The sequence below is a fragment of the Pinus tabuliformis genome, chromosome Q (genome assembly GCF_031772625.1).
Source record: "Pinus tabuliformis cultivar Carrire ecotype Pingquan chromosome Q, CPIR1, whole genome shotgun sequence".
Lineage (NCBI taxonomy): Eukaryota > Viridiplantae > Streptophyta > Pinopsida > Pinales > Pinaceae > Pinus > Pinus tabuliformis.
Genome location: NC_142296.1, coordinates 1,199,980,084 through 1,199,999,048, shown reverse-complemented (window position 1 = coordinate 1,199,999,048; position 18,965 = coordinate 1,199,980,084). Strand labels below are relative to the sequence as shown.

Below are 18,965 nucleotides of genomic sequence, written 5' to 3'. Positions count from 1 at the left end.
AATGAGCTCTGCAATCTGACACCCTATTGACATTTGAATTCTGAGACCACTTTACATTGGGAAGCGTTAATTGCTTTGGGAAGTATGAAAATGTCGCTGATTATGAGACTGCCATGTCTAAAAAACATCTGAGGGATACGATGCCAAAGCCATGACCACTTATAGGCTTTATAGACTCATAACCATGCAGAGAGACATAGGTGCACTTGATGTGGGCTGGACTGGCCCCTACACTAGTGATCACCCCTACAAAACAAGGCTCCCATAAAACCATAAGTCCACATATAAGCTCATCAAAGGCCCTCCAATCCTATACAGGACAAAAGGTACCTAAAATGAAGTCAAAGGGATTGAGCGTGGTTTGACCATGACTCTGACAGTGACTCAACATGACATAGGGTTTAGGATGCCTACAAGGCATCACATGGTTGTTACATGGCTTTTGACTTGTGACCTTGGGCTTACAACAGTGTTTAAGTCTTAAGAATGCTGCAGTAAATTTATAGGCACCCCTCTCAAAAGAGAGGTAACAAGCATTAGTGTGATCTAGAGGATTCAATAGATGTTATTCCTGATGATATTGATGGTTTTGATGATTCCTGAGTCATGACATTGTATGCTATCCAGTTATGTAGTGTTTGATTTTAGTATGATGATTTTTGCAATTTAAAGGGCATTTAGAGCTACACTGTTTATGCATTTTCTATTTGAAAGTTAATTTTGTATATCTGAAAACTTATATATAAATCAATAAACTTCTTTTATATTTCCAAGGAATACCTTATGAGGAAACTCTTGGGCACTTCGCTGCACTTGTAGATGGGATCCAATGCAATTCTGTTGGCACTGATTATGATGCTTGATTTGATAAGGACATCAAGTGAGACATGCAATAGAGGCAGCCTGCTTGGGGAACTGATGCTGATAACAGTGTTGCAAACATCTTGATTTTATCATGAAAAAATCACGAAATTGGGATTTTTTGGCCCAACTGATGTTTCATGAATTTTACCAATATTTTGGTGGTATCTTCATTTTGCTGATGTTTGCCAATTTTTACCAGTGTTTTCTGATTTTTTACGTTTTTTTGGTTTTTCAGACTCTTGCAGATCTTATCTCTATGCCGATACTTGCAACATTGGTTGAGAGCTCCTGCATGAAGTTCAAAGCACTTGAACTGACCCACTTGGCTCACACACACACACACACACACATAGATATATATATAGAGAGAGAACTTTTGTTTCCAAGGAAAATCTCATGGGAAACCCAAGGGATGCTTCCACACATTTGTGGATGGCATCCCTAGTAATCCCATTGGTGTAAACTGGTGTGCCTCACCTCGTGGGATTCACATCGAGTACCGGCTACACAGAATTAGTCAAATGACCAACAACAATGGCAACAAACTAGTTGAACTAACTTACTGGTCTCTCTCTCTCTCTCTATATATATATATATATTGAAATACTCAGTGTACTTTGTATTCAACCAATGCTTCAACTGAGTCCAGTTTGGTTCATAATTTTATTCCAAAGCAGTTACTATCAAGTTTCAGTTCTGATTACTTTGCCCAGTGTTATAACAAAGGTGAAGTTTGCAACTCTCATCTAAAGCGGGATGAAGAGATTTCAAGTTTGAGCTATTTCAAGGTCAAGATTTATTTCACGCTCTAGCATTCATAGTTCTTTGAGACGATCAGTTTTTGAAGTTTAATTGTGCTTGAGAGCAGCAAGGGTTCTCATTTGAGGGGGGATCTTGGAAGAGCAAACAATGAGCTCTGAATTATTATTAAATGTATCTTTTATATTATGTAAATTATATGTTAGTAGACATTAGTGTTAGATATGTGTTCAATGTAAAATTGAGGCATTAAGGTGAGTGCTTAGTTGGTTAAACCACCATAAGCATCTTATGGTAGTATATATTGATGTAATGAGTGATGATTAACTTGAGAGTGGTACTTGTATATTGGGTAGCCTATCTTGGGCTCTCTTAGATGTAATTTCTTCTATATTGATCATTAAACTATGATGCCATTTATTATTCTATCCATGTTATATTTGTCGACTGTGTTATGTATGCAATTATGCACCTATTTAAAATCCTACAAAAGATTTGAGATTGCAATTTAGATTCTTGTTAGTAGCCATTTCGTTGGTGTTTGTCTTAGTACCGTAAATTGTTATCTTCTCAACATCTTATGGAAATATTTAATTATTGGTTATGTTGCAGCTGGTCATACGTGTTCATTCTCAACATTTTATGAAGAAATTTAATTATTGTTTATGTTGCAGCTGGTCATACTTGTTCATTCATTATGCACTCTTGGTTGCATATGTGGCTCGCTGTTCGGAGGCAATTACAAGTTTTCTTGGCATTCCATTGTATGCTTACCAACTATTCTTAGTTTCTTGTTTTATATTATGCCATTTTAATTCGTACCCTATTAGATTGTGGTTTATACTTGAATTCTTATAATGCCCCTTTGCTCGCTTCAATGGCCACAAAAGTTATATTACACATTGATTAATTGTGAGTAATCTTCAACAATGGAAGAACACGTTATAAAGGATAAAATATCATAATTAATCACTTTTTTCATTCGACATAAAGTTGAAGAGGAAACTTCGTAATTTCCTTTTACAAGATATTTTAGTAAATGCCTCTTTGGAAGATACAAAATTTAGACTTATGCATTGCTAGATAAACAATAATTTATTTGAATAAAGGATACATGATTTGTGGGTGTCGAGCAGAATTGATTGAAGACTCTGGTGTGCGGCAGTGGTTTATATCAACGCCCTAATCTTTTTTATAATATACATTTATATTGAAAAAACAAAATTTAGGAAAAAATTCAGAATTTTAGATTCTAACATCATACAAAATTAGAATTTCAGAGTTCTACATAATAAATATAATAATGACATCATACATATTTCAGATTTCAGGAAACGAAATCATACACCAATGATCAATATCATATGTAATTAGAATTATGTATTTATGCATTGTAAACAAAATTCATACTTTCTAGAAAATCATAAATGTCAAAATCATATATTACATTGTAGTAGATTCATCAATCCATATTAATATATGTCAAAATGATAAATGTCAAAATTACAAAGGAGCTTATCTAGAAAGATGCAAGAGTCCAAAATAAAAAAAGATGAAAATCTACTCTACTCTCACTGATAGTCTTCACCTTGCAAATCTTCCAATGGAACTGTTACCACAAAATCTAGCAAGCCTTGTAGAGGGGTACCCTGCAAGGCAATCACTAGATCAAGTGACAACAATAAGGTAGTAGCCCACTGTCATCACAACTACTAACTGCGCTTTATGCATTTTCACCAATGGGAGGAGCCTCAGTGTATAGGTCACCTAAGAGATATTCTAGGCTTAGAGGTATAAGGTGACACCATAGGCTTCTAAGGGAAAGACACAACTTAGGTACAAGGCTCAAGCAATGAGAGGGGGAAATTCAGTTAGAGAAGCCCAAAATAAGGCACGATAGACCTAGGGTTTGAATAATAGTGTGGAAAATGGAATGACCCAAAATCAAGGTACCAAGAAAAGGTTTCCGACATTGTATTTTAGCATGACAATGGCACATGAAAGCTTCAAAAATCCCTCAGGTTGAAGCTTAACCAAACTAGGGTTTCTCCTAGAGAAAAATAACCAGGGCAAGAGAAATTGTGGAGAAAATTGGATGACTTGGCCACCAAGAGGTTGATTTTGTGGCAACTTTGTTGAATTCTTCCACACTAAAAAAAATCCTCTCCCAAGCAATTTTGCTCCAAACCCTAATGGAGTCGCTTATCCTTGAGAGGGTTGAATTTAAGAAGAGAGAAAACAAAATACAATTTATGAATGAAATTTGATTTGATCACAAACTAGACAAGGCCAGTGCCTAGTCCAACTACGAGTAGTAATATAAGGAAAAATCAAGAAAAATTAAAATGCAATATAGAGGGGTGGAAAAACAAAGGCCGAGGTAACTCATGCATCCACGATTTCTCCCTCGTCACATCTGTACACCTAGGATGAGGTACTCCATCATAGCTAGTTCCTTTAACCATGGCACTTGGTTGTGAAGTCTTTTCCCCTCTGTTTCATCATTATTCACATGGCACCTATCGATTGAAGGGTAGACCTATGACATGTCACTTACCTTTGGGGGTTGGGAACACCTAATAGGGTCATCTATTAACCACTGTTACCCAAGGAGGTAACACCATTACATGACCAAGGCCCCAATTTTGGAAGAGAAGCATCATAATGCTATCTTGCCCATTTCTTTCAAGCTTGGTTCACTTAGATGTATAATGATTAATGTACCAAATGGTAAAAGTTGCAGCACTGGATATTGTGTGTAATTAGCAGGTGGTTCCATCTATAGGTCTGGGCAACTTAACTGGGGTCTAGGTCCTCCAGAGGAACATATTCACACCCACAAGAGATGTGTTGAGAGCCATGGGACTCCAGGTAGTTGTAGAGAATCATTCACAGCCATGGGCATCTTCAACACCCACAACGTTCTAGCGTTTTCTTTATTATTCATGGGATGATGCACTTGGACAACTCGCCCCCAGCTAGCTTAGCAGTGCACATGGTTTGGTAGTTGATCCAGGGCCCAAATGAGGCTTGTCTCACACCTTGAGACATGGGAGGGGTATCACCATCTTCAGAGCCCTCAACATTGGAGCAGAATCAGGCCTATTCACCACTTGGAGACCCATGAGACCCAATTTTGTGCCCCAAACACACATTTGGGGGCTACATGATGATTTGCAGAGAGATCTAAGGGCCAACCCCTACACCTCGATTTTAGGAGCCCTTTACCTTGTCATGGCACCAGAGGAGATCAACGCAAGCCCTAGTTGGGCCTATGACATCATGATGTCAACATTTTGGCCCTATTGTTTGAGATTTTACTATGTTTCACATTAGCTACAAGGTTGGCTTGTGACCTTGCTTGTAGTTTGCCCATTATTTTATGATTTGAGGGGCTTGTAGGCTAAAATAGGAGTTAGTAGCAAACATATATATTAGAGATCATTCATTTGTGATCTCTCATCATCATCACTCTTGGAAATTCGGCCTCATTGAGGAATTCAACCTCTCTAGAGGAATCAAACTTGTTCTCTTGTGGATGTTTTGGATCTATTGGATGCATTTTGACATTTGGAGCTTGATCTTGGATATTTCTTGGAGCTATTCTTTGGATAATGGAAGGAATTCTTGCATGTTGTCTTGTAAGTACAATATATTGTTGAAGATCTATTTTTCTATGTCTAATGCATGGAATTATTGATTCTAGGTCTTGGTAAAATGTGCCCTAATTTGTTGAAAATTTAATTGAATAACTATCTAGATGAATATTGCATACATTACTCATGTATAACATGTGATGAATAGTCCTAGTGGTGAACTCATTGAAACTCTCCCATAAAAATCCATTTTTCATTGAGTGGGTAAATGCTTGAAATTTTCTTGCTAGGGCATCAAATTTTAACCTCCTTGGAAACAAGTTTAGCTAACCTAAATCATCCTAGACTCCATTCTCCCAAGGAACAAGGAACTGGTCTAATTGGTTGGTGACCAATCTCATATTTTTTCTTCTCTCTTAATTTTGGTCCTTTCAAGGCTATGGTAGAGAGCTAGGGCTTAGTGCGAATTTCTAGAGAGGAATAATTTTGGTGGTTGGAGAGCCTAAACATCAAGAGGGTAGGGTTTTCCACAAAACCTATCAATTTGGTGGGCATCCACTCCAATTTCATCCATAAATTTTCTTGCCCTAGATGTTTGCCCTAAGAGGGAAACCTTAGTTTTCCTCCCCTCAATTTAAGGACTTCATTGAAGGTTTCATGAGCCTTGTCCTAGCTAACATACATTGTAAGAAACCTTTTCTCTTTGCCTTGACCTTTAGTTTCTCCAATACTCATCAAATCTATCAAACCCTAGGTCTTGAGCCCTTATTTCTAGGTCTCTTCATAGAAAAGAAATTGCTTCCTTGTGACGCCTTGAACCCAAGGTTGCACGAAATGGGGAAACGGGTACGAGATTTTGAAACGGGCACGGGTATGAAACGTGACCCCCCCCAAATTTTGGAAATGGGGAAACTCAAATATATATATATATATATATATTAGGACATTTAAGAAATATGTGCAATCATAAAGCATATATTATTATATATTAGGACATTTAAGAAATATGTGCAATCATAAAGCATATATATTAGGACATCTAAGAAATATGTGCAATCATAAAGCATATATGATACATTCTAATTTATTACATTATGATAAAATTGTCAATTGTCAAAGCATAAACTATAAGTCTCTAAATTTACATCACATTTACTCTTGAATGATCACATAATGAAAATAGAAATATCCAAAATCAGCCACGAGAAATTTCTAATTTCTTGTCTCGTGCTTGATTGGGAGTCTCCTCCTACATAGTCGAACGACCTTAGTGCTCTTGATTAAATACAAGTTCAATACCCTAGTACCCTACATGCTCTTGATTATTGGGAGTCTCCCCTGCATAGAGGGCTTGGTTCTCTTGATTAAATACAAGTTCCATACCCTAGTACATGATAAAATCCAATGGAAACATTGCAATCCCCCCAATCCTGAAATCCTGAAAAATAGATAAGTCTGCTGGATTTTGAGTGAGATATAAAATTCTACTTTCTCCATATGAAATCCAATGAGGGCGAAACCACTCTCAAACATCCTGAGTCATTTCATGGTAATGTTAAAAATTTAAGTAAAAGGATGAAAATGAAAAATAAAGGAGAATATCACTTTTACTTTAAGAATTTAACATTACCATGAATTGCATATGCCTCAAACTTCCTGATGAACTGCATATCAACACTAGGGCAAAAGTTCACTTTTATAACTTTAGACAAACATCTAGAAGCAACTAAAAGGCATTAGAAAAACCTAATTAAAAATTAGAAGACAAATTAATAAAAAAAAAATAAAAAAAAAAGTCAAGTTGCATGTGGAAACGGCGTCGTACGGCCCAGAAACGCGTTTCCGGCCGTACTGGCCACGTTTCCACCTCGAGAAACGTGCCAGTACGGCCAGAAACGCGTTTCTGGGCTGTACCGTACGCGTTTCGTTTCTGTCTCCGTACGGAAACTCCTCCCCTGCCAGCGTTTCCTGCAACTTAGCTTGAACCTAAATTGTGTCTTTCTTGATGACTTCCTAGTGAGATCATTTCACACTTTAACCTTAGAATACCTATCATGAGTGATCTCTTTCTTAGTGGGACTTCTCCCATCGATGAAATTCTGTAAAGAGCAAGGGGTTTTGGTTGCGGTGACAGTGGGCCACTACCCCATTGTTGCATATAGGTCTAGTTTATACCTTGTAGGGTTTCCCTCTCTAAGGCCTTCAAGATTTTGCGACAACAATACCTTTTCAGTGGAAGCCCACCTTCGTCCATGTGCTCTTGCTGAATGGGTGAGAAGCATATGGTTGATGCAAGTGGTAGAGATAAAATGGCATGTCATCATTTAGTGGTGGCTGTCAGGGGTTGCTAATCAGCTGGATATCAAGAATAGGAGAAATTTTTTAGGGTTACCCTTTTTGGTGAGTAATAGGAACATCGACTACTTTGTTTTCCGATTAATCATAAGAACTTAGAAGCATTGTTTCCATGAGAAGATGTAGTACCATGCTACCCACGAATGATAGAAGGAGAAGACCCTTGCATAATTGACTTGGATCCACGCGTTGATGTCTTATCTCCAATGTAAAAAGGATCATTGGAAGAAGAGCCAAAAGAGAGCTTATCGATCAAACATTCATGGGTTTCCATGTACACATATTTGGGATTCACATCCCAATAGTCTGAAGGGCCTATTACCCATCATATTGTATGAAAAGTAAGCATGTCATTCTCATTGCATGCTAGAGATTTTAGTATGAGCATCGCCCTTCAAATGGCATGATGTTTGATTTCATACTTTTTTGAGAGCATGTCAGATTGATCACTTAGAGCTTGTATGCTAAAGATCTTTCTACATGATGATCTTCCTTGAATAGTGTATGTGCCCATTCTTGATGATGCAAGCGTAGTTGGCTTGGCATAGTGATGATGATGTTGTACACATGATGAGAGCACCTTAGTGCTTTATTGATGATTACGATGATGAGGCTTGATGTATTGGATATTGCCATTTTTCATTTTTTCTCATTTATGGTGATAATGTTTTATGTACTTATCATCATCGTTGTGAAATTCGCAAAATCTGGATCGTAACACTCAATTGTTATTATTTTCCTTATTTTACCATGATGGATCATAGTCTCCCTTTAGATAAGTGTTGTCACTCTTGAGTTGAGTTGTACTACTAGAAACCTTGGTAGGTGTAGCTTGCCATATCCCAAATCATCTTTAACGTTTTTCATCTTCCCCATTATTTCCATGCACGTTTATCATATTCGAACTCATGGTTGTCAAATTTTAATACTGTTGTAGTTAGCTGCTTATTATTCTCCTATCAATTGATTATTTGTGTTCTGCAAAATACTTGCAGCAAATACTGAATAAAACGCTACCACAAATTCACAGAAAATAAATAAACCACAGGAACTGAGAAAATTGTTGTGCCCACACAAATAATGAACGCTAATATTTTTGGACAAATTCTCACTGGAAAAACCTCGAAGGGAAAACCATTTCTGCACATGAGTATTTTTATTATTCTTTAGCAAACCCTGTGATAGAGAAATTACAATTGTTTGCCGTAAATTAGCAAACCTCTGGAAAATTACTCCAGTCACTTCTACAAGTCGATTTAGGCCCTTGGAAGAAATTCAACCCCTTTGATCCAATTTGGCCTCCCTCTGGCTCCTAAATTGGTCAGACGTGCGACCTTGGCTCTTGGTCCCTCTCTAGCAAACTCACATTACTAGGAAAGTCAAATCGGTCTCCTTGGAACTCGACTACAATTGGAAAAATCGACCTCCTTGTGCAAATCGATCACTCTGGGAATTTATCCCTTTGCTACGGCAACCCGGCCTCTCTGAAGCAATTCACACCACTGGGAAACTCGACCTCTTTGCAGAAAAATTGATCTCCCACAAACTCTTGAAATCATTGTGAAGAATCTCCTCAGACAATCCTGTCTCCAATCACAGTTGATCTTGATCTGCTGGTGACCTCATGTTATCATTGTGCCCTTGCTATCACTGCAAATCTGTGCTTCAATCTCTCAATGACGTATTCTCTAAGTGCCCATCGATTTCCTTTTATAATCTCTAGTTGAGCTATCAATGGCCATGATCTAATATCAATCGATGGATAAGATCATCTTGACTTCTAAAAAATACTTTTCTAGAAGCCACTAGAGGAAAACCGATTTGCCTCAATTAGTCCCTATTAATTAAGCCATTTCCCTAAGTTAGACTTAGGAAAATTAATAAACTAGCTAATTAATTCTAATTAAGGTAATTTTCCTTAGAAACTTTTTTTGGGTATTGGAGAAAATCAATCCACTGTGTTCCTTAGCCTCATAAACACAATCTGAGACTAGAACACTTGTTCGAGCTACATAAACTAACACTCCCTCTTAGCAAGGAAGGTGTTCTGCATAACACCCATCTTGTCTCTGAAGAAGATGAATCTCGCCTTCCCCAAAGCCTTTGTCAGTATATCTGCTACCTGCTCATCTGTGGGTATATATTGTAGTTGAACAATCCTGCGCTGCACACAATCCCTGATGAAGTGGTATCTGATGTCTATATGCTTGGACCTGTTGTGAAACACCAGATTCTCTGACAACCTGATGCAACTTTGATTGTCGCAGTGTACCAACATTGTCTCAACCCTCTGATCAAGCAAGGCTATTAGCAACTTCCGAAGCCATATGGCCTTGCATGTGGCCATGCTCGCTGCTATGTACTCTACCTTTGTAGAACTCAATACCACAGACCTCTGCTTTTGCTGTACTAAGAAACAACTCTTGATCCCATGCTGAAGCAATACCCTGAAATAATTATCTGATTTGCTGTGTTATCTGCCTAGTCTGCATCAGTATATCTAGCCAACCTGATACCATCACCTCGAGCATACCTGAGTTGATACTCTATAGTGTTGCCAAATATCTCAGCACATGTTTAGTTGCCATCCAATGCACTCTCTTTGGTTCCACCATGAACTAATTGAAAGGGTTAATTGTATAGGATATATTTGTCTCGACGTTGACCAAATACATGTGAGATCCTATCAACTACTTGCATAAGGTGGGGTCCACATCCTTCTCCTTGGCTGCGTCTACCTTCCTCCAATTCATGATCATGGCTGTAGATATGGCCTTGCAATCCTCCATCCCGAATCTCCTTAGGGTCTGGATGAAATATTTCCCTTGCCCAAGGAAAATCTGTCCATCTGTTTGCCACACCTCTATGCCTAGAAAGTAGTGCATGAGCCCCAAATCCTTCATCTCAATCTCAGCAACAAGATCCCTCTTGCACTCCTCTATGAGCCCCAGTGAACCTATAAGAAATAAGTTGTTCACGTACAAGACAAGAATGAGCACATCACCCCCAATCACTAAGTAGCAGAGGTTCGTATCTGCCTCACTCTTCACAAAGCTCATGTCCTACAAGTACTTGTCAATGTGCTCATACCACGCACTGGGAGCTTGCTTGAGCTTGCATAAAGCTCTCTTCAACCTGCACACGTGGGTCTCTCTGTTGTGTGCCACAAAGCCCTTTGATTGTTCTATGTATACTTCCTCCTCTAGTTCACCATTCAAGAATGTTGTCTTGACATCCATCTGATGGATTTGCCATCCCATCTACGCTGCTAATGAGATCACAACTCGTATAAAAGTATAAGTGACCACAAGAGCGAATGTCTCCTCGTAATCTATTCCCTCCTTCTGAGAGAACCCCTTGGCCACAAACCTTGCCTTGTATTTCTCGATGCTACCATCTGCACCATGCTTGATCTTAAAGATCCAGCGTGATCCAACCACAACTTTGTCTGTCGGTCTCGGCACAACCTCCCACACATTGTTCTGAATGATTGAGGTGTACTCCTCAAACATTGCATCCCGCCACACCTGCTGCTGTGTGGCCTCTTGATAGCTAGAAGGCTCGCGATCTACTAACTGATTGAGCAACGCCATGTAGCCAGTATACTTCTCTAGTTGTCTCTGCTGTCTACTGCCCATCCTAGGAGTCCCCACAAACCCTTGAGCATCTCTTAGTCTCTGTTGAACCTCACAGTTCCTCCTATCGACAGTGGAGTTAGGAATATCCACCTCTATATCCTCCTGAAGCATCTCCTTGAGCTATTGTATTTGTTGCTCCACACTCTACGAAGTCTTAGGAGCACTCGCACTTGAACTCGTGCTTGTACTGGTCACTGTACTCGTGCTCTGCTGCTGCACTTGATCTTGCTGCTCAACTCTAGGAGCTTCTGCTAGCTGCTCACTCTGATCATCAGCTGCTGGCAAATCTTTGGACCTCCTATATGCCTTGTCCTTTAGGAACTTGACATTTCTCCTGACTACAATCCATCTGGCCCCAGGAATAAAAATCTCAGAAAATGGTCGAATTTTTTCTACCACAAGGATTCAAATATTTCCACAGATGATCCACAAACTTCTAACCAAATGGATGAACACGCTGCCATATGTATAGTTTTTTCCCACGTCTGAAAGGGTGCTTCATAGGGCTAAGCCGACCTATCTCCTAGGAGGGCCGACTTGGCAATTTGGGGGACAAATATCACTTATAAAATTTAAATTTCCTTTTCTTTTAATTGTCCAAATGGGACATAATACAATTCAAATTTTCTTTATGACAAATAAATCATTTTCTTCATGTAATTATGAAGACCAAACCTAGTTACAATTTCCAACACTCCCTCTTAACTAGGGAGGTATTCATAATGACTCATCCTGATATTCTCATCTATAAGAAAGGATCCAGATTGATAAGCATCAATGATGATAGCATCATCATACAAACATTGTCACACTACCAAGGCCTTGACAGATACACTCTATCTCTCCACAAGATCAGAGCACAATGCTGGGAGGCATTCCATAGGACGCCACGCCACCTCTCTGAGGCGCATACTCAACCAAGGATACCCGGAGTATGTCCTCCATCGGACCATTTCCTTCAAGGAAATGTTTGTCCACTAGACCATTCTTTACCCAAGTCCATGTACTTGACTTAGGATGCCAATCCTAATTCGTCATAGTACATGCCTCAAGAATTTTTGCCCAAGATGCTTATCCAATCCACCATTCTCCTTATCCATGTCCATGTACTTGACTTAGGATGTTAATCCTAATTCGTCACAGTACATGACACAAGGAGAACCAAGTGTACAACCTTACTCCTCAACTTGAGAGGAGAAATCCATGCTCACTCCCTGTCAAACAGGGAGAGTGCATCAACAAGCCTTAGCTTGTGTTGGAAGTACTCAAACTTCCCTTACATCAACTACCTGTTATCTCGTGGAGATTTGTTGTAGCTTCCTCGAGTATCCCTTTATCATTGAGTTTCCCTATCTGCAACTTCTGAACTAGGGTTTCAAATCTGCCTCCTAACAATTCATGGATTCTTTCATGATCCTGTACTTGAGGTCTTCACCTACAACATCCAACACTACGTCCTGCATTGCTTCCTGCACTGTATCCCGTATTGTACATGAGGTCTTCTAGGCATCCACTTGCCAACTATCTAACAACTCTAGAATGCTATTCTTAGGGCACATCAACAACCCACTCAACTCTGATTTTTCACGTCTAGTATTGTACTTCATGGCACACATAAGATATCCCTCACAACAATATGTTAACACATCAGATCATAGTTCTTAGGGCTTACATAAGCAGCCTAAGTCACTTGACACCGGGACACGAGACGCGCGGGACACGCAAATTCGAGTGTCCGACACGGGCACGTTGACCCCCCGGAATAGGACACATTATATATATATATATATATATCTATATATATATGTATGTATGTATGTATGTATGTATGTCTGTATGTATGTATGTATGTATTAAAAATTCAATGTTCCACCGAGTTTTCGAGATGGGGAAATGCGGGAGCAGGTATATGCACAAGGGGGACGTATATAAGCAACCCCAAAATTTAGGGAAATTTCAGGGAAACGAAGGGGACGTCAGAGTCGTAAAATTTATAAAATTATTAAAAATTTAATATATAAAAATAAAAAATAAAATCCCAACAATATGTCAATAACTAAGTTAGTAAATAGTAAATCTTAATAATTATGAAATGTACATCTAAATATGATCATCATTTCGTATTAGACTATTATGAATCATAATTATCATTTGACATTTCTGCAATCATCAATGTAAAATTGTAAATCTAAAAGTAAATTACTAAATTGAATCCATCATTTGACATATGCAATGTTCCATCTAAATTAATCATTTGGCAATGGGCATTAATATTATGCAAGGTACATCTAAATTAAATTAATCATTTGACAGTTGAAATTACACAATGCACATCGAAAGTAAATTCATCATATGACAATGACATTATGCTAAAGTCTAAAATAGCCATAGAATACTAAACTAAAAGTAAACGTAGAAAGAAGTGAAATACTAGTAAATTTCTCTAAAAGTACTAAATAAATTGCAGCTCCAATCCAAGTCACAAAATGAAAATCGCAGCTCCAATCCACAGTTCCAAGTCACAAAATGAAAATTGCAGCTCCAAATGTCTCAGGCCCCAATTGATGGTAAATCCGAATCATAGCAAATTGCAAATGGAAAATGTAAAGCGACGACAACAAGAAAATCTTGGGTGGCAAGGTAAAATGTTGAGCGACAGTAGAAGGAAAATGTCGGGCGACAAGGTAAAATCACAGGGTTAATGAGAAACGAATGAGAAATGTGAATGATTATGTTTTAAAGTTTTAATTTATCCTTCAGTTTTTATTTCATTTTTTTTTTTAAATTTTGTTAAAATTTGTAATTTTTTATGTTTTTTTTTTAGGCATAGGGTGAATCGGTAACTGCCAGACCTAATCTAAGGAAGACCCAGGATCAATTCTCGTAGCTGCCACTATAACACCAAGAGTACATCCAACAACCTGCAAACAGATATACTAATTTCTTATGATTTTGGCAAGAGCCGAGACTCACGGATAAGGGGAGTTTACTCAAGCCGCACACCATAGCAGGATAATATACTCAATGTGATTTTTTATATTTTTAATTGTTACTAGCAAAAAAAATTGGGGGGATATTTTAATTTTTTATGTTTTTAATTGTTATTAGCAAAAAAATTTGGGGGGACGCTTTTCATCACCAGAAAAAAGTCCCCCCGGAGTTTCCCGGATTTTCCCCAAAAAAGGGGACGTGGGGAAATGTTTCCCCATCCTGGGAGCGTGAGGGAGCGAGGAAGTGCGTCCCCCACCCTGGGGAATGCATCCCCATGGAACACTGTAAAAATTAGATATTTCTGACACAAATTCTCATTCATCATACAAATTCAGACATAGATCTAGATTCTACATTGTAAATTTAGAATTTGTAAGTTTTACAAAGTAACATTACGCATACAAATACAATTGTGACAGATTCATCTATGATCCAATGGAGAAAGACAAGAAACTGCAGTTTTCTCATCAAGTCATGAAAATCAAAATGTGTTACATAGGTAGTACCGTAGTAGCAATGCCAATGGCAAATAGAAATAGAAAATACAAAACAAGTACAAGGCAGTAGGTAACTCATGAGTCATCAATCATCATCATCAAAATCAACATCATTGTCATGGTCACCACTGCTCTCCTCTGTTGCATCCTCCTCCCCTGTATCCAATGTCATCTCTGCATCTGTTGGTGTGGAGGATGACCCCTTAACAGTATCACCATCATCAAAGGGACAGGCTCTAGCACTGGGGAATTAATATCCAAGTTGGCTAATGCCAACTCAACACTATTGTCCAAACCCATATCATTAGGAAAGACATCCCACATCTTTTTCTTTCCCTTCAACCACTCATCCCTTTGCCTATAAATAAGACGAAGGCTGGTGTGCACATACACCATTGTCTTTGCCCTAGACTGCTCAAGCCTGCTCTTCTTGACACTATACAAGTTCCCATATGTGCTCTAATTCCTCTTGCAACAAGAGGATGAAGTCTCCAAAATGCTGTAATAAAAATACAAAAAAAATAGAAGAAAAATGCACTTACCTATTGCTTGAATTACCTCCAAAATGCTCCCAAACCCTTTGCTAGTCGCTCCCACACACCCACAGCAAGAGAGACACAAAATAATGAGGGAGAAATGAGCCAAAACTGGGCTTTATGGGTTGCACGACACGCATCTCCAGGGGATATGTGTCCTAAAATCGAGACAGGCTAGGCATGCTTGGAGGACACACTCGGACACGCGTTGGACATGCTCGGACGACACGTGTCCCAGTGAATCGTGTTTGATTTGTGGGATTCGAGACATGGCAGGGGTTTTTAGCGAATTTGGTTTCTTAGTAAGCAACCCACTGACTATTCCTTTGCCACTTCAAATTGATAGTACTTAGGGCACAATAAATGCAATCATCAAGCTTCCAATTCCTTCACTAGTCAGGTCTTCTATAAGACTAGAAAGTCTTCTGGATATGCAACACTCTTCCATGTCATCCTTTTGCTACTAAACCCTAGGTAGGTCTTGCAATCCCACTGACATGAAAGAGACAAAGAGCATATGGACAAGAAACTAACCAAAACCATAAATCAAGGAGAAACGACACGATATACTTATCTTTTGAAAATGGTCAGGCCCTTCTTAATCCATGGACTTCATGCATCCATTTTGTCAGGTTCATCTTTCAAGAAAAGTGAGCTCCCTCTTAAACTTGAGCTACACGATCATTTTTCCCATCTGCCATTCCCAAGATCAAGGACTTCTTTCAACAACAATAAAGGTTTCGTTAATCATACCTTGCAAGGGTTGATCTCCAAATCCCCAAAACCTACCAATCTAAAAATTGCAAGTTTTACAAGAATGCATATGTTAGTTACAAATTACATGATATCTAACTATATGCTTTCCAAGGATCTTCACCAAGTATTTTAATTCACAAGAGAGAATACTCTTATCCAGTCAATATATCCTTACAGACCCTCATCCTTCAACAACTCTCTAGCAATTTAATCAAAGCTTCTTAAGAGCATACAAAGGAAACCTCAACACATATTCATGCCTAGATCTTGAACAAAGAACAACAAAGTACATACCTTATCAACTTCAATTCATACTTACAGTGTTTCACTTCAGCGAATGTAAGTCATCTTCTTCCACTAGGGATGCCTTCAATCTTTTAGCCAACGAACCACTGGAATTCCTTCAAGCTCCTAGCAATGTTCTTTTACCTGGTTTACCTGGATTGAACATATAAGGCAGTGTGGAAAAGGTCTGCAAAAAATCGCGATTTAATCCTAAAAACATGATTTTTTGAACTAAACGATTTAATTCCCCGACTTTTTGGCGACTTTTTCACAAAGGAAAAAATCATGATTTTTTCCTTATACTCCCGATTTAATCGGGAATCGACCCAAAAAGTCTGCCTCCCTTCCCAGGGCGCAGATAAAGAGGCCGCAAAGGTGAAAAAACTGTAAATTGAAGCTTCCATCTATGCATTCTCAAGTTATTGCATTCTATTGTTTGTCATACTTCTTGCGAGCATAGCAATCTCATTTGTAATCTGTTAGTTTTGAGGTTAAGATATGTTTTTGTTTTCCAAGGAAAAACAAATCTTTATACTTCATATTTCTAGTTAGAAAGCAAAGTATACATTGGCTAAGCCTCCAGGCTTTCAATGATCTAGACTCTAACAGCCACTGCCCCTTCAAAAGATTACAAAAGAACCAAAAGGACAGGCATACAACAATCTTCTGTAGAAAGAACACCACACCATCAAAAACATTGTTACAGTTGTTGAATGCTTCCAGAAGAAACAACAAAGAGGAGATCATGAAGATCAAACAACAACAACCTGTCCAAAAAAAACAAAACCAGTGCCTCAAAGAAGAACCCATTTTTTAGACAGGAACAAAGTACCTGTGAAATCTTGTGACAGCAAAGATCCTTCCTGCAATGAGAGCACGTTTTGAAAGGGAATCTTCTTTAGTGGTGAACTCCCTTTATATGTGGGGAAAGGTTATGTATCAGAAGTGGATTTTACCTCCAAGAGTTTTTGAATAATAGATGCCAAGGCTAGGTTAGTAATCTGACATCTACTGTTTTCTCAGAAAATAAGCAGCTTGGAGTCACCAAGCGTTAATTTTCACATCTACTGTGATACTCACTGTTAATTTTCATTGAACCTACCATCTGACACCTTATTACCCAAGCAGATTACAATCTACTGAATAAATGCATGACTTATTTCTTAATACAATTAGCGGATACAAAAATTAAAAGGGGAAGAGGATCTCAGTGACTGATTACTTGATGACTTTTAGATGACTCATGATATACATTTATGATATTTTTTGTCGATATTTTGACTCTTGAGAGTTGAGACTTAGACAGGACTCAAAATTCAGGAGTTGATTCACTGTTTTGATGTAGCACTAGACTTCATATACATATTATATATTAGCTTTCTTTACATGTTTATATGGAAATGCATTTATTTGATGTTGTGGATACTCTAGATGTTAAAAAAATAATAAAAGAATGAATAATTTTGTGTTTTTTTTAATTTTGCCGACTTTTTGCCGACTTTTAAAAAAAACTCCCAACTTTGACGAGTTTTTCAACTTTTGGACCCTTGCTGAATTAATCCCGACTTCGACTTTTTCCACATTGATATAAGGTCATAGCAAGATGATCTTTCAAAAAATCATAGGACTGTCCTTCATGTAACATGGTCAACTTTAGACCATAATGGGTAGCAAACCTTCCTGTATACCAAGGAGTAACGTGCCACAATTTCTCACATTCATCGTGTCTTTAGGGTTTGCATTGTCATATAATATGAAACCTTCAACTCTGCACTAGTTGTCATATGAAATCTTGAATCTTTTCATAAAGAAAAACACTTCTGAAGTTTCGGTCCTTTATTCAGGGAAATAGAACCTTCAGGTAGCTCATCCCTACTATATCTCGGCCTAGTCACTTAACAAGAGATTACTCAGCCTAACATAATAAGAGCACAAGTTGCACTGTTATCAACAACTATTTGAAGACCTCAACAAGGGTATAGTTCAGATCACTACCCACAAAAATCATCCTTTTTCAAACTTTATTTTGGATGACATATGTCATAGCTCGAACCTTTGACCTATTTCTTTATTGAAACAATGTTGACTTCAATCTTCAACAGATATGTAACTCGATCTTATCATAATACTTCAAGCCATATCAAGCAATTCGACTAGAGTCTCGAATTTCTTTCTAGTATTTCAAACCAAACTGAATAAAGCTTCAGTCCTTCAATTGAACAAGTGATACATACTTTTATTGTATTTGCTTATGATTTGTAGACAAAGTGTAAATATCCTTAGAGAGGTCTCATAACATTCGGTTCATATTCCAAAGTTATCACGGAAAACTCTACGTAGGCTTTAGATGACTCGGAGAATTGTTGTCATAGATCTTTTGGTTGACAAAGTGATTCAAACCTTGTTCTATACCATCATAAGAGAGTTTGGATCTTTGGCTTTTGTTGTCGCTCAAATTGTACATAGAATTGTGGCAACACTTAGGGCATGGCCTGTCACCTTGATCCCTGCCCTCCCCATTTACGCTGTCTCCTAAATGTAGGCTAAGGGGGGTAGTCCCTGTGGATGAGATGATGAGAAATTTGTTGGGATCCAACAAATTTAGGAGATACAACTGAATGGCCTAGCAACTTAGGTTAAAATTAAATGGAAAGTGAAATTATTAAGCACAATTTGATTAGATTCTTC

At 38.2% G+C, this 18,965-nt stretch overlaps 1 protein-coding gene across 1 annotated transcript in view; it reads left to right on the top strand.

The window, feature by feature from the left end:
- The window catches only part of LOC149224089 (Tryptophan/tyrosine permease), a 359,744-nt gene that overhangs the window by 90,500 nt on the left and 250,279 nt on the right, over positions 1-18,965 (top strand). The window contains exon 5 of the mRNA XM_089388076.1: positions 2,298-2,387. Within this exon, the coding sequence (XP_089244202.1) occupies positions 2,298-2,387 (90 nt within the window). The remainder of the gene's footprint in view (positions 1-2,297; positions 2,388-18,965) is intronic.